At 31.3% G+C, this 14,670-nt stretch overlaps 2 protein-coding genes across 6 annotated transcripts; both read left to right on the plus strand.

Moving 5' to 3' along the window:
* The first annotated feature begins 1,049 nt into the window (after nucleotides 1-1,049).
* Esyt2 (extended synaptotagmin-like protein 2) lies at nucleotides 1,050-9,095 on the plus strand. Of its 5 annotated transcripts, none has more exons than XM_076378486.1 (17): nucleotides 1,050-1,190; nucleotides 2,001-2,467; nucleotides 2,545-2,685; nucleotides 2,768-2,844; nucleotides 2,925-2,991; nucleotides 3,080-3,225; nucleotides 3,303-3,423; nucleotides 3,502-3,672; nucleotides 4,244-4,329; nucleotides 6,341-6,389; nucleotides 6,461-6,550; nucleotides 6,628-6,714; nucleotides 6,785-6,943; nucleotides 7,003-7,155; nucleotides 7,233-7,359; nucleotides 7,417-7,702; nucleotides 7,774-9,095. In XM_076378486.1, exons 2-17 carry the CDS (start codon nucleotides 2,135-2,137, stop codon nucleotides 8,099-8,101), a joined length of 2,421 nt encoding a protein of 806 aa, XP_076234601.1. In that variant the 5' UTR covers nucleotides 1,050-1,190; nucleotides 2,001-2,134; the 3' UTR covers nucleotides 8,102-9,095. The 5 variants fall into 5 exon arrangements, with proteins under 5 accessions (XP_076234601.1, XP_076234597.1, XP_076234600.1 ...); XM_076378482.1 differs by lacking the exon at nucleotides 4,244-4,329 and adding an exon at nucleotides 4,934-5,031; XM_076378485.1 differs by lacking the exon at nucleotides 4,244-4,329 and adding an exon at nucleotides 5,602-5,696.
* A 343-nt stretch (nucleotides 9,096-9,438) lies between these two features.
* On the plus strand, nucleotides 9,439-14,545 carry LOC143179619 (EF-hand domain-containing family member C2). The gene is made up of 14 exons (XM_076378933.1): nucleotides 9,439-9,492; nucleotides 9,583-9,747; nucleotides 9,993-10,143; nucleotides 10,395-10,618; nucleotides 10,709-10,951; nucleotides 11,157-11,383; nucleotides 11,458-11,649; nucleotides 12,067-12,209; nucleotides 12,643-12,839; nucleotides 13,227-13,363; nucleotides 13,453-13,566; nucleotides 13,631-13,810; nucleotides 14,159-14,261; nucleotides 14,393-14,545. The coding sequence occupies exons 1-14, from the start codon at nucleotides 9,439-9,441 to the stop codon at nucleotides 14,543-14,545; spliced, it is 2,283 nt and encodes a 760-aa protein (XP_076235048.1).
* Nucleotides 14,546-14,670: the final 125 nt, after the last annotated feature.

Consider the following 14,670-nt stretch of genomic DNA (forward strand, 5'->3'; position numbering starts at 1 on the left):
TACACATATACAGTAATTGGCAATCTTACTCCTATATTGTTATATTTTCTTTTTTCTTATATATAGCTCTATTCTTACTCTTTTCCTTTTTACGAAAAATAACGTTTTATTGCAGTCTTTACGTATTTATATAAATAAAGGGTGTTTCTGAAATCGTGATGTATTCCAAAATTGTATCTATTCTACTTTATCGACTGAAATAATGTACTACTGACTTATCAACCTATGAAAATACAGTTCTGACTCTCAAATAGTAAGTAAATATTTGAATACATAAATTTTTATTCTCTCATACCCCTGTATACCAACGTGTCTAATGTATTTTAATTTTAATTGATCATCTTCATACACAAAAGAACTAAAATCGATTTTAAACTCTTGCGTCGGTAAGATGTGTATTCTATATTACCAACTCCATGTTTAGGTACCAACACACTTAAAGCACAGACAAGGTACTCATCTGTGTTTAAACTAACACTAATCACAGACGACTCGTCTGTAATATTTGTATGCAACAATGAATTTATTTGTACTAACATTTAAATATACATAGTATTTCGAGCAGGACAACATTGTATCTCGATTAAAAATAAAAAATGATCACACAATTTTTGAAAATTGCATTTGCTTAGATTTTAAATGCAACACTTTTTTACAAGAATACTATTTCTTCACATTAATGCTTCTTAACAAGATTGAGCAAGTTAAAAAGAAACAGAATTATGATTTTTTTAAATATTAATGTGTGACGATAGCATTGAACATTATTCAAGATACATATTCTGTGATATCAAATCTCGTTTGCATGATAAATTGTTACTTATTTGGAAATATAAAATATGAATAATACGGTCACTTTTCGAACCTGCACTATTTCGAGACGTAAGTAAAATATAAAATATAAAAGGGATCAGGAACCCTTTGGTAGCTTCACCACACTTATTCCTTTCCATTAGTGTTAAGTTAGCTACTACTAACGTCCTTGCTATATATAGTTGCATGTCGGTTGAGTCACTACGAGGTTCGCGATTCTCGATTATTATAATTGATTGGTCCTCGAAAACATTCGTCTCCGCCAGTTTCCTCCGCCAATGCAAACGAAGTAGCATTGCCGTGTTTGATTATACTGATACGTGTTGAACACCTACATGAAATTGTTAAGTACGTGCACGTTCCGCTTTGCTACAATTGTAAGCAGATTCCACGATAAGACTATAAATCAATTTTTGACGAAATTTAACAATGCTTGCGCACAATTTTATACTTGCACATTTTGCATTTGTACTAACATATTTATATATTTCTAAATAAAAACATGAATGTATACAGATTCGAGATTCAGTTTGCGAAATAAAATTAGATTACATGTCCTTGTCTACACATTGAACGCTTCTTTGTATTATTTGTACATATTTTTAGCTTTTAATAGATGCTTTTCATCAGTTCCAACTGAAAACGTCAATAAAAGCTTACGCGTGAAAAATATCGCTGATCCCTTATTTTCTTCTGCTACACCAGCATTGTAGGACGTGTTTAACATTCTAATTAGCTGATAACGATTTAATTAACAATAGGTATATTCACGCGAACTCTACAAGTATTAACAATTAGGTGCATTCTTACCGTATTCTTACATATTTTTATGGGTATGCAGTTCGTATGTGTATTCAGAAATAGAAATCACGGTCTTCTTAAGATTGTAGATATCTAATCTAATCTAATCTACATACATCTAATAATGTAGCATAGTTTATCGTATTTGCATCAAGAAATTCGATACTTTATCTGTTTGTATGTGAGTACTTTATCGAAAGTGATTATCATATTGCTAATATTGTATTTATCAGCTTTTATGTTATATTTTTCTTTAACATTTTAAATGCTCATATGTACGCTTTATGTGATAAACATGTAAATAAAATTTAAACATGAGTATTTGTTCTTTTATTATCGTATATATTTTTATTTTACAAAATAACAAACATATATGCATTTTGCAGGGTTAACAAATTAATTAAAAGAAAGGAGGATCAAGTTTTTGTACATAATAATAATTTATGTAAATTGTTAGAAAAGAAACATACATAATAAACAAAAAGTTAATAAATTGAAGAGTAATCATTACTCTATAGAAATGGAAGGCAAATGCGAAGACAATAAAGTTACTAAGCCAAATTCTTGGCCTTATATGAACATAGGTTCATTGACTATATCATTTTTTACAAAATTGGCAACTGCCAGTATTATTTGGGGATGGGGATATTTGAATTTAAGTATAGCATGGTTAATTGCACCCCTAGCTTTAGCGGCATGGAAATCAGAACGTCGAAAAGACAACGAATTAAAAGCAATTACTGCGCAAGCTAGTGTAATGGCTAAAGAAAAAGAACTAATTATGAGTCGAATAGACGAATTACCTTCTTGGGTTTATTTCCCCGATTTTGATAGAGCTGAATGGTTGAATAAGGTATGAAAAACTCTGGAGTGTTGTTTTAGAATTTCATATTTAACAACAATTGCAATAAATGTTCTTTATATTTTAAGGTCCTATATAAAGTTTGGCCAAGTATAAATCATTTTGCCAGAGAACTATGTAAGCAAAGTATAGAACCTGCTATTGTTGAAAAATTGGCAGAGTATAAAGTAAAAGGGTTCCAATTTGAAAGACTAGTTTTAGGCCGTATTGTAAGTTCATTTTAATTTTTAATCATTCATCTTTATATTTAATCTGAGTGAACAATATAATTAATTTCTATCATGTTTATAGCCATTAAAAATTTATGGAATTAAAGCATATGATAAAAACACTGCGAGGAATGAAGTTATAATAGATGCTGATGTTATGTATGATCTATTTATATTATTAATACTATTGAAATTTTTTGTTTTCATTATCATATTATATGTTTATAATTATTGCATAGGTATGCTGGTGATTGTGATATCACTTTTTCAGTTGGAAATATAAAAGGTGGCATTAAGGATTTTCAGGTAAATAACGAATGCTTTAATTATTTCTGTTAGTTCTAGTCTTGCTAAACTCTGTTACAGAATTTCTTATTTTAATTACAATTTGCAGATTCGTGGAATGATGAGAATAGTCTTGAAACCACTATTACCTGCTATGCCTTTAGTAGGAGGTGTACAAGCATTTTTCTTAAATCCTCCTGCTATTAATTTCAATTTAGTAGGAGTAGCAGATGTCCTTGATTTACCTGGATTTAAGTGAGAACACTTTAAAAATGTCAAAACAAGTAAACTTTTTATATGACAGCAGAAATAATTATATGTTTTTTCTACAGTGACATTTTAAGAAAAATAATTGTGGAGCAGATAGCTGCTTTTGTTGTATTACCAAACAAAATCGTAATACCTCTGAGCGAAACAGTACCAGTTGAATCATTGAAAATACCAGAGCCTGAAGTGAGTCTTAAGTATATTATATAGTACTTAAGAAATGTGATCGTATGAATATATTTCTAAATGATCCTGTTTTTATAGGGAGTTTTGAGAATTCATGTAGTAGAAGCAAAACATCTCATGAAAAAAGATATAGGAGTATTGGGTAAGGGTAAATCTGATCCATATGCAATTATAAGTGTTGGAGCTCAAGAATTTAGAACAAAAACTATAGACAACACTGTGAATCCAAAATGGGATTTCTGGTGTGAGGTATGCATATTCAATTTCATACATTAGTTTAGAAGTTAATAGAATTTAGTGCATGTGCTTTGCTATAATTTCTTCTTGTAAGTCCATTGAAATTTCAAGCACAACACCTTTAAATGGTAAGAAGTAATATCTTTTAAACAAATGAAAACGCATAATGTGATGAAGATTTTCTATTTCAGTGAATAGAATGAAGTATAGAATATTTAAGAGCACAAATATCATTGATTCATATTTTTTTTAAATTTAATCATATTCGTTATATTTTAGTTATAAATTGTCTTATTATATTTTCAAATCTTTCACTGCATACGTATTGTTCTGTTTTCGTCATAAGATGTTGCTGATCTAACACTCACTGCTGTAATAGTTGATTATTGCTTTGCCTAATAGATTCAATGATATGTTGTTTTTCCCATACTTGTATAAATTTATTATTGTCTTGCCTATAGCAATACAATACAATTAATTCACACGTAGATCGGGAACATCTTAATTTATGTCAATGTATTTTAGTTTAATATCTCGGTATGTATGTGTGGTATGTGATGTGCGATGTGTTATGTGGAATTAGTGTGACGTGACATCGGCCGTTGCTCAGCAAATTACTGTGCTGCTGTGGGACTATGATGACACCAAGGGCGATGAAAGTTTGGGAAGGTATGAAAATATAGTATTATACATTTTTTTCTTTCAATTTTCTATTAGGAGTAAATTGATTAACATTCATCAATTTTATTTCTTATATCATTAAACTGTAGTTAAAAATACTTTTAAACTTTGTTCCATCGTTTCAATTACTATAAAATTATCACTTACACATTTTCATTATTCAAACACGTTTATAGTATTATTATTTATTTTAATATTACAAAACAGTTACCATTATTTGTAAAGTAGGGGCATGTTGGTGTTGCATCTGGTCATGGAAATGTTTTATATTTGGTTTGCGAGTGTTGATTGAGTGTGTGTCATTTTACAGCACTTAATGCTTTATAACAAGGTTTTTAACAGCAATATAGGGTTTTAATTTATTTATTTTCGTAATATTACTTTCTTAATGCTAATATTATTTTTTATTCATTCTTCAAAATAAGTTTCTTGATTTAATTATATTCATAGTCATTCTATGTGGCACTTATGTACATGTTATATCATAACTTATTTGAAGCAAATATGCAATTATTAGTATACAAAAAACAAGACTTATAAAGCAACTCTTCTGCCCCTTTTATTTTATACACTTCATAATATTGGCACACAGGCTGTGGTCTGCTCATGCATAATGCAGAAGGCTATGGTGTTTCTTTGGGATAGGGATGCAAGTATCCCGTGTGTTCTGTATGATGACTTCCTTGGCAGGTAGTAGATGTATTTATAGAAAATTATAATACTTAATAATCTAACAAACATGATAAACTCTAACAAATATGTGTGCACCCTACTTTACTACCTAAAAATCTTATCTTTTTCTATTAATATGGGTTTTAACAATTTCTAAATCTGAAGATTTAACGCTATAAGTAGAGTGCCATGTTACTGTGTACTAATGCATATGAATTTGCTTTGTCACTTATTATACTTATTACATTGTTGTTAAATATAATTCATACTATTTAGCTTTAGAATTGTTTTTATTGTAGTCGTACAAATTTATTACATATTGTTTAATTATTTTATTACTTATTTTTTACTTGGTACTTATGTTTTTTCGTTTAATATATAATGTACTATTCCTTTTATTAATTTTTATTAATTGTCTGTGTATTCTGCAATGAATGGTGTATATTGTACCACTCATTTCAGCATACCCAGTGTAATAATTTTGTAATTTCTAAATGTTGTTTTTTATTTAATTTATGGGTTTTATGAGAGTGATTAGGTGACTGATATTTGATAAAAAGAAAACTAAAGTAGATTGTATGGTGACAGTTTATAGTGGAAAAGAGCTTGGGAGCCTATTACAACAGAGTGGTTGCCCACCTCTTTGACAAAGACAACGCTGGTCAAGATGATCCACTTGGCAGGTATTGCTACTTGTAGCAAATATAGGCATAGAATGCATTTAAAGATATTTGTATAGTTAGTTTAGAAGAATGTTTCTTGACTATCTTTGATCATTCTGGATTACTATAGATTACATGCTTGTAAATTCGCAGTATTTTCAAATTCGAAATTGTGCTGTTACTATGGTGCATGTTGTTGATACAAAGAGCATTCCCAAATACATGGTAAATTTATATTACAAGAATATTATGAAATGTTTGTATCCTTTACAGATATAATAAGATAAGAACTTATGTCACCACATTACTCTTCATTTTATTATTAATTATACATTTTATGAGACAACAGTTTGTTTATAAAATAAGATAATACACTAGAGTGCTGCTTGTATGACTATGGATGTATGCAACGTGATAGAACTTATTTTTTATGTGCGAAATGAATAATACAAAAATTATAAAAAGGTGCATTGTTGCATGGAAGCTTTATAATGCGCATGAAATGTATAGTCAATTTTCTCTATCATAATCTTCAGCATATTAATCATAATCATATTTATGTAATCATTATCAATTATTACATGTTATTGGTAAATGACATTTTACATATTGGGTGAATTATTCAAGCTACTAAACATTTCTTCCTTTTTATTGTATTAATGTAGAGCTACTATTGAAGTCAGTCGTGTGAAAAAGAAGGGAAACATTGATACGGTCAGTAACCATAAAATATTATTATAATATTAATAAATCTACGTTCTTAATTAAGAGAAACATTGTTTTAGTGGGTTTCATTGGAGCAAGCGAAGCATGGTATGGTTCACCTACGATTAACGTGGTTTCAACTCTCTAAAAATGCTGCTGACTTAAAGGCTGTATGTGGTTCACAAAGAATTTAAAACGGATTCTTACAGATTAACTATAGTTACATAATTTCTATTTGTATTTGTAGGCCTTAATAGAAACTCAAGAGCTGCGAGTAACATCAATGAGTACAGCACTTCTCATTCTTTATGTTGATTCAGCTAAAAACTTACCAGTAAGCAAGAGAAAAACTAGTTTAACTTAGAAATTAATACACTGAATTAATTTACATCATTAAATTCTAGTGTGTTAGAGGAAATAAGCAACCTGATGTTTATCTCGAAGCGAGCATTGGTGGCAAAGTAAGCAGAACTGCTACTATGTTACGTTCCTGTGATCCAGTATGGGAACAAGGTTTTACTTTCTTAGTTAGCAATCCAGAAACTGGTGTTCTACACATAAAGGTACATACTTTTTTCTAAATTTTATCGCAACAAAAATTTATTCTTTATTTATCTTTTAGATCACAGATGAAAAGACTGGTATGATAGTGGGAGAAATGAGTTATAACATTTCTCTACTTCTGGTGCAAAATAATCTTGAAATCACGCAACAACCATATGATCTGCAAATGGCAGAAGCAGATAGTAAATTGATATTGTCTATGTCATTGAATGTACGATTTATTAAAACTTACATGCATATTGTCTGAAATAAGAAATGTATCTTATACCTTTCTATCTTTAAACACAGATTCTAAAATACGAAGAACCTGAACCTACTTCAGAAGAAGACGATGATGATCACGACATTAATCAATTAAAGAAAAGAATTGAACGTCAAGAATCAAATATTAGTAATACATTATCAACCAATAGTGGTATGTATTCACATTATTTTCACATGAATACGATGTATGACAAACATTCTTTTCTAGTACCGCCTAGTCCATTGAAAAGGCAACCTTCAAAGGAATCTGTCAATAGTTTGACACGTAGTACTGGGTCAGGTGCAGCGATTTTAGCCGAAGAAGCAAATCAAGTAGACGAAGAGTTAATCGTTACCACTACTGCCCCATCATCTCTCACTGGTAGTCCTCAGTTAATTCATAGAACTCCAAATACCACAACTTCTGCAGGAGAAGCTAAACTAGGACGAATACAATTGTCAATACGCTATAGCGTACAGAGACAGAAGCTTATAATTGTAGTTCACAAAATAGCGTATGTACATCACGAATTCAACAATCAGAAAATTTGACAAATTCCTAATCGAACTTTTTGTTGCTTTGCAGTAACTTACCTCTGCCACAAAACGATCCACACAATGTGCCAGACCCATACGTAAAGCTCTATCTTCTGCCTGATCGTCACAAGGAAACTAAGCGTAAAACAGCGATAATGAAAGACAATTGCAATCCAGTATTCGACGAGCAATTCGAGTACGTCGTGTCTCAAGCTGATTTGAATTCTCGAACGCTGGAAGTATCTGTGTGCACTCAGAAGGGCTGGCTGTCCACTGGAAGTAACGTAATGGGCCAGGTCCATTTAAGTTTGAGTGAAATCGATGTGACAAAGTCGTTCACAAGTTGGTACGATTTACAACCAGAGACTAAAGACTAGAAACTAAAGAAAAGCAAGTGGAGATTCGAACAATTGTTCACATGTTTCCGAAGACAATCTGTCGAATTTCCACAGTGCGGCTTTTCTAAACGTCGGAATCTCAAATAATGTGATCAGACCAATCTTTGGATAGCGCAAATATATCCAACGAATTACCAGAATCGCCAAAAAAGTGACAATGATTACGTTCGTTTCATATTTGGACCGTCCACAGTCATGAAAGATTCTCAGTTCTTTACGTCCTATGCATATTATCTTAATTTTTACGTTGTCTACGCTTATAGAATACTTTTGTCGATTACGTGTGCCACTAAAATGATCTGTTAACAACATCTAAGGATTTGTTCTAATTGAATGTCATGCAATGAAACTGACCGATGTAGGCGAACAATGAATCGTACCAATGTAATAACATTTAGGGCGTGATATGTATAAATATTATGTTTGTTTATTGTTATGTTAATCGATTGGACGACATTCAATTAGGATATTTGTATGCATAATACACGATATACGCATAATATTATAATTGTTATTTATAAAGTATGTAACTTAATACTTTACACACAGATTTATTAATAACGCTTTTTAGTTATGCCTTAAACTGCAAACACTGGCTGTTTGTTTTTGTTGATGAATTAATATGCTATTATATTTTGCTAAATTTGTTTTATTTATAATTATATACATGTTGCATTTATACGTCTCAAATGATCTTCACCAATTGCCATTACGATCTGCACATTGTATTATTAAATATTAAGAAACGGCGGCAAAATAGTGTCGTTCAAAGTTCATGGTTACCAAGTAAAAATTATTGAGTCAAATTCATACGATATTATACATGTTATATTTATACCAGAGTTTTTGCTATATTGTATATTGCTATATATTATATAAATTTATGTTTTTGCGTATACTGGCGATAGACGATGCCAGTATAATATTGCAAATTGTTGACGATAATAAAGTATGTATAAATATACGCATTTGAAAATCATCTATTTCTAAGTCTTTTCATGACCTGAAATACTTCGAATTGATTCTGTTCTGTATAGCACAGAGCTGTATTAAAAACGTCTTAAAGACATCCATGTTCGAAGCTTAGAAGTCTTGAATCTTGAATTTTGATAGATCTTGAGCTTTCGAAGTCTTGAAAGCTTTGGTGTCATCACTAGTCTTATACGAAATTCCATGAAGTCGTCTCCAAGGAAACACAACAGTAGTAAACAGTGAAAATATGTTTTATCCTTCATCAGTGTCAAATTCTGTAGGGTGTCGTCGTGTGTTTATTGTAAGCTTTATGTACTGATTCAGTTCTCATTCTTCGTTGCAAGATGCAACGCGATCCTATGCTTCCCTGCCTGCCAGGGTATAATTTCGACACAAATGTAAGAGACTTTTCATTCTTTAATTGAAATGGAGTTTAAGTAGTCTTCACTGTGTTACTTGATTAACTTAATATATTTACATTTATTTAGCTCGGTCGAACAAGATTCCATAGGAATCAATATTTTTGCAAGATACACGATGGAGTTTATTACTTATCAGAGAAATCAGACGTCGGTGACCATGTCCGCTTTCCGTCGATTTATCCCCGCGGGGAAACCCAAAAATTAGCACCGTGGATTGCGTACGATGGCCAAGTATGATAATTTATATGTTCATCTAATAAATGATTGATTTAAAATAAACAATATTTAATAAGTTTGATTTCATATTCAAATTATTAGAAGAAAGATACTAAAAATGAATGTGTACATGGGTCCACAGGATAATTATAAGATTGATTTTTAAGATTTTGAAGAACTTAACTTAACAAGAAACTTTTTTTCTCTTAAGCATAGAAACCTTAACAATGAAAATACTTCATTTTATAATATTCTTTTAGAGATTAATGTTCAAGGCCTTCTTTCAAGAGACAGTTCAAGAAAGATGGAAAACAGCATATCAGGTTCGCGTAGTAAATATTAGCTTCTTCTTGGAAGATGGGACGATGAAAATTACTGAACCATCTGTGGAAAATAGTGGTCTTGAGCAAGGTTCAACGGTGCATTATCTTTTTAACCATTTATTTTTATTAATTAATAATGTTCACGTTATTTACGTTATTATTAAATTTTTTAGGTAACAGAACTAATTACAGCTAATACAGTATTTATTTGTGACACATAGTTTTATCATGAACTTCAAAAATTTTATTTCAGATAATATATTTTTTCAGTAAACTGTAATTGTCAATGATTACTTCCTTTTATTATAATCTTAATATTCAAAAATCGAATTTACATAGGTGTTTTATTAAGACGTCAAAGAATTCCAATGCCGGATCCAGTGAGATACAGATTTTATGATATAATCGATTTAAACATTGGAAAGGAACCGGAAATTTACGGGAGAGTGTATAAAATTGTAGATTGTGACAAATTCACCCGACGATTTTTAAATCGTATGGGGATCCCAGTTCCAGATCCGATCGACATACCGAAAGATCCATATTCGAAATTAAGGTCAACTGTAAATATCCTACAAATTCCAATTCTTTGCATAGTAGTAATTCTTCATATTTATTTTTAAAATCGATTCCAATAATAATTGCACCGATAGGAGACGTTCCCGAAGAAACCCAACCGAAGAGTCGACACGCGGGGCGATTTTTTGAAGTACGATAAACAAGTGCTTCGATTTTTCGCCTACTGGGATGATACGGATAATCTATATGGTATCATTCACGATCTTGAGATCCATTACTATCTTGCCGATAACACATTGGAGATCAAAGAGAACATCCCACCGAATTCTGGTCGAGATTCTGGTTCCATATTCTTGCGGCGAATGAAGGTCCCCAAAGTATGAATATTGTGCTTTTATCTCTCTATTTTTCTTGAGAACATAAAGTATGCAGTAACACACGCAATTCTGGTATATTCGAAAGGAGATTCTATATTATAGAAATATATAAATAAAATTTGAGATTTTTAATCAGTATCGTGCAAATTTGATATGGCTGAATCAAAGTTCTTAAAAGAAATAAGAAACTATTTTTTAAATGCAGTTTTACACCGAATTGGACCCCATTGGTTCAGGAGATCCGTTTACTGTTTTAAATATTATGGGCGAAGATACGACTCACGGTTATTATACTATAGATCCATTGAATACTGGAAAACTTGCCAAAGAAATATATAAAGATAATGAATTGGGTATTGGCGCACAAATTAATATTTTTGGAAGGAAAATCGTTATAACAGACATGGACAGTTTCACGAAGGAATATTACAGGTTTAAATATTAATCATTTTTCTTGAGATTTTGTGCGATACGTCATTGAAGATGTCGATTATGTTGTAATAAAGGAAGAAATATGGCTTGGATGATTTCACACCTCTGGAGAGACCTCGACAACGCGGCGAGGTCCCCATGAAAGTAGAAAGATACATCCCACCTTACAATGGCTTTGGTTCTTATGAGGATTCTCTTGGAAACTGCTTCAGCATGATACCACAACCACCCAAGATGGACCTTAACAAATTTATGCATTACGATAAGTACGTGTAAAGTTAATTAAAGTGGATTAAAATATCCTAATATAAAGTAGGTGATCATAATTTCGCCATGTTCACGCTTAAAGTGTTTTACAATGTTTCTAAGTACCTATTTAATGAAATTATTAAATGTTTCATAAAGTTTAGAGCATTAGTTAACGCGTAGAACACTAATGTTATTTTGCTATTTTAATTATTAGTTATTATTATTAGTTCTGTAGTCAGATGACAAAATCTGATTTTTTTTTAAAATCAAGATCTCTTCCACTTGTATTTTATTAAGATCTATCGGTTTACAAGAGATGATACTTGTAGTATCAGGTAGTTAAAGAAAGAAGCAAGGTAGCAATTCATGACATGTAGGTGTACCTATTGGTTTATCTAACTTTAAATTGCTTTATTAAAATTGGTATGTTTCAGACAAGGTTTCGATAGTCATGTGCTGAGATTCAGGGCGAGGATGATATCACACATACCAGAAAATGCGGACAGAGTGTTCATTGTGAGAGTTTTCCTCATAGATGATTCCATTTCTATCTTCGAATTGGCGAGAAGAAATACAGGTGAAATAACGTTTACGTAAAATTAAAAAAGAAATTTGTATTTTTTATAAACATATTTTTCGTAGGTTTTATATCTTTTACATAGAAATTTCATGCAAGTTTCTTGTAGCTTTCATTTTTAATTCTAAATAAAATCTAAGGCTATTATTGTGAGATTAGGCACCTATAATATGTGAAATACAAAAGAGCAGACTTATACTAGAATAAGAAAAAAGTTATTTGTGATCCTGATAAACAAAAAATGGTATTTTCATCGTATTTAGTGTTCAAGATCATCGAGATTCTGTTCTTCTTCATCAATTTGCGTTTTCAAACTTAACAAATACATTTCTGTTTCCCGTTTCTGCTCATGCAAAACATTTTTGATATATTCCTCGTGAAATCGTCAACGATGTACATCAAACGATCGTTCGCATTTTTCCGTGTTTTACAGGTTTTAGACGATCTCTGTTCCAGAAGAAAATGCCAGTGATGTTGCCCAATCAGGATATATTTACAAGCAAGAAACCGGATTATTATAAACCGCAAGATTTTTATGTCGGAGCACGTGTTAATTTGAACGAATTTATCTTTGAAATCATCTCCGCTGACGTTTATGCCCTTCGTTACATGGAATTACACTGCGATAAGGTTCTGCAACTTTTATGCCTTGCAATATTTTACTCTTGTAAAAGATCTGCTGTACAATCAATGTTGCTTCACTTCCCTGTGTTTCAAAGTATATGAAATTGTGGAGACAAGTATCAGGAACTGAAAGAATGAAATATCTGTGGTTGTAATATAAAATTACCTGAGTTACACGTTTTTGTTTTTGAGATACTGGTATTTAAAGTTGAAAGTTTCCTATTTCAATACGATATCATGCACTTGTATCTTCTTGAACCCTTCGTTTTGCAAATATGAATTCTATATTCTAGATCTTAATTAAAGTCTTAACTCGAATTTCTTGAAAATGTGATGTAGTCTCTTTTCTCTTACAGCCACAGATGTAATCTCACTTTTATTTTTCTGTTTCAGTTTCCGCAAGCTAATGCTAAACTAATTATGAAGAAATTACGAGGAATTTTGAAACCTGTTTACAAAGAGTTTACAAAACTTTATACTCCTGCAAAGTCGGCGGACGGTCTGCAAATATTGTCATATGAAAGACTTAGGTATCTCTTTTTTTTAATTAAGGCAGTAGATGAATAACAAGACACTCTAGATCATAAATGAAATAACCAGTCGTAAATACTCGATATAGGGATCTGTTGAGCAAGTATTCAGAAGGAAAAATAACTGAGCACGAGACGATCACGATTGCTCGACATTATTCGTCGCACGAGAAGAAAGAATTTCATACTCGTGAATATGTCAGGTAAGGCGTTTGTATACAGACTATCTTTTTTGATTTCTTGCGTATAAACATACGTTTTCTGTAGGAGATTAATGCATACTGAACTTCTGCGAGAATTATGGGACGACCTTGATCGACTCGAAGAGGATCTTCTTCATTGCGACAGGGGGAGAACAGGATTTTTACCACGTGACACGATATACACTGTACTTCGTGGATCCAGGATACCAGTCGATGTGGAGCTCATAAATTCTATGCTCGATCAGTATGTAAATCGACACAAATTTTGTTCCATTTGCCTACATATGAAACGTTCTGCCTTCGGAGTAACCCTTTCGTGTCCACACATAAACGCAGAAAATATAATCCTTTTTTCCTCCATGGAAACTGATTTATTTTGCAAATTCGATGTAAAAAACGAAACAGAAAACTATTTCTGTGTTAAAAATTTACTTGATCGTTGTGATATATTAATAATAATATAAATTACTAGCGGATGTGAAAGGGCTAAGAGAAGACTACTTAATTCTTTTGATAAAATAAGGATATTAAGTAAAACATAAGTTTAATAGAAATGAAACACATTAGTTTAACAAACTTTTCATTAATTAAGTATTCAGAAAAATGAGGAGGGTCAATTGGATTACAAGGATATACTGCGGTTTATGAACGTGAAGATCGATCCTGTTCCTCCTGTAATACCGATAAATATCAAGGTATTTAAATACTTCACTTTTAATATAAATGAGCTGTAACCTGCAGATTGGGAGCTATAATGAACTTCTTTCAAGGGTTAACAAGAAGATAATTATGTCTATAATTATTTATTTCCTTGTAAACTTTTTAGACTGCACTTTGGTGGGCATCAGAGAAGGACCCCGATTGTGGAGCTGGTATAAATTGGTGTGCTTTTATAAAAGATTTAGATATCAAAGACGAAGAAGAGACTCAGGATGATATATCGAAACCCTTGGATATGCAAATTACGAAAGCAAATTAATTATCGTTCTATAACAGTTTATCTTATATGATATATAACTTTACATACTCACAAAAGGCTTTATTGGCACATCTTTTATAACTATTTTATTACGACAAATATTTCTAAGATTCGAATCAATGTTT

This window comes from Calliopsis andreniformis, chromosome 5 (genome assembly GCF_051401765.1).
Source record: "Calliopsis andreniformis isolate RMS-2024a chromosome 5, iyCalAndr_principal, whole genome shotgun sequence".
NCBI lineage: Eukaryota > Metazoa > Arthropoda > Insecta > Hymenoptera > Andrenidae > Calliopsis > Calliopsis andreniformis.

Bases quoted from the DNA above. Each gene is read 5' to 3' on its own strand.
- LOC143179619 (XM_076378933.1), top strand. From the start codon at position 9,439: ATGCAACGCGATCCTATGCTTCCCTGCCTGCCAGGGTATAATTTCGAC. The intron at 10,619-10,708 runs GTAAATATCCTA...TTGCACCGATAG, and splicing joins ATTCGAAATTAAGGTCAACT to GAGACGTTCCCGAAGAAACC. The intron at 12,840-13,226 runs GTTCTGCAACTT...TTTCTGTTTCAG, and splicing joins TGGAATTACACTGCGATAAG to TTTCCGCAAGCTAATGCTAA.
- Esyt2 (XM_076378482.1), top strand. From the start codon at position 2,135: ATGGAAGGCAAATGCGAAGACAATAAAGTTACTAAGCCAAATTCTTGG. The intron at 2,845-2,924 runs GTATGATCTATT...ATTATTGCATAG, and splicing joins ATAATAGATGCTGATGTTAT to GTATGCTGGTGATTGTGATA. The intron at 3,673-4,933 runs GTATGCATATTC...ATTGGCACACAG, and splicing joins AATGGGATTTCTGGTGTGAG to GCTGTGGTCTGCTCATGCAT.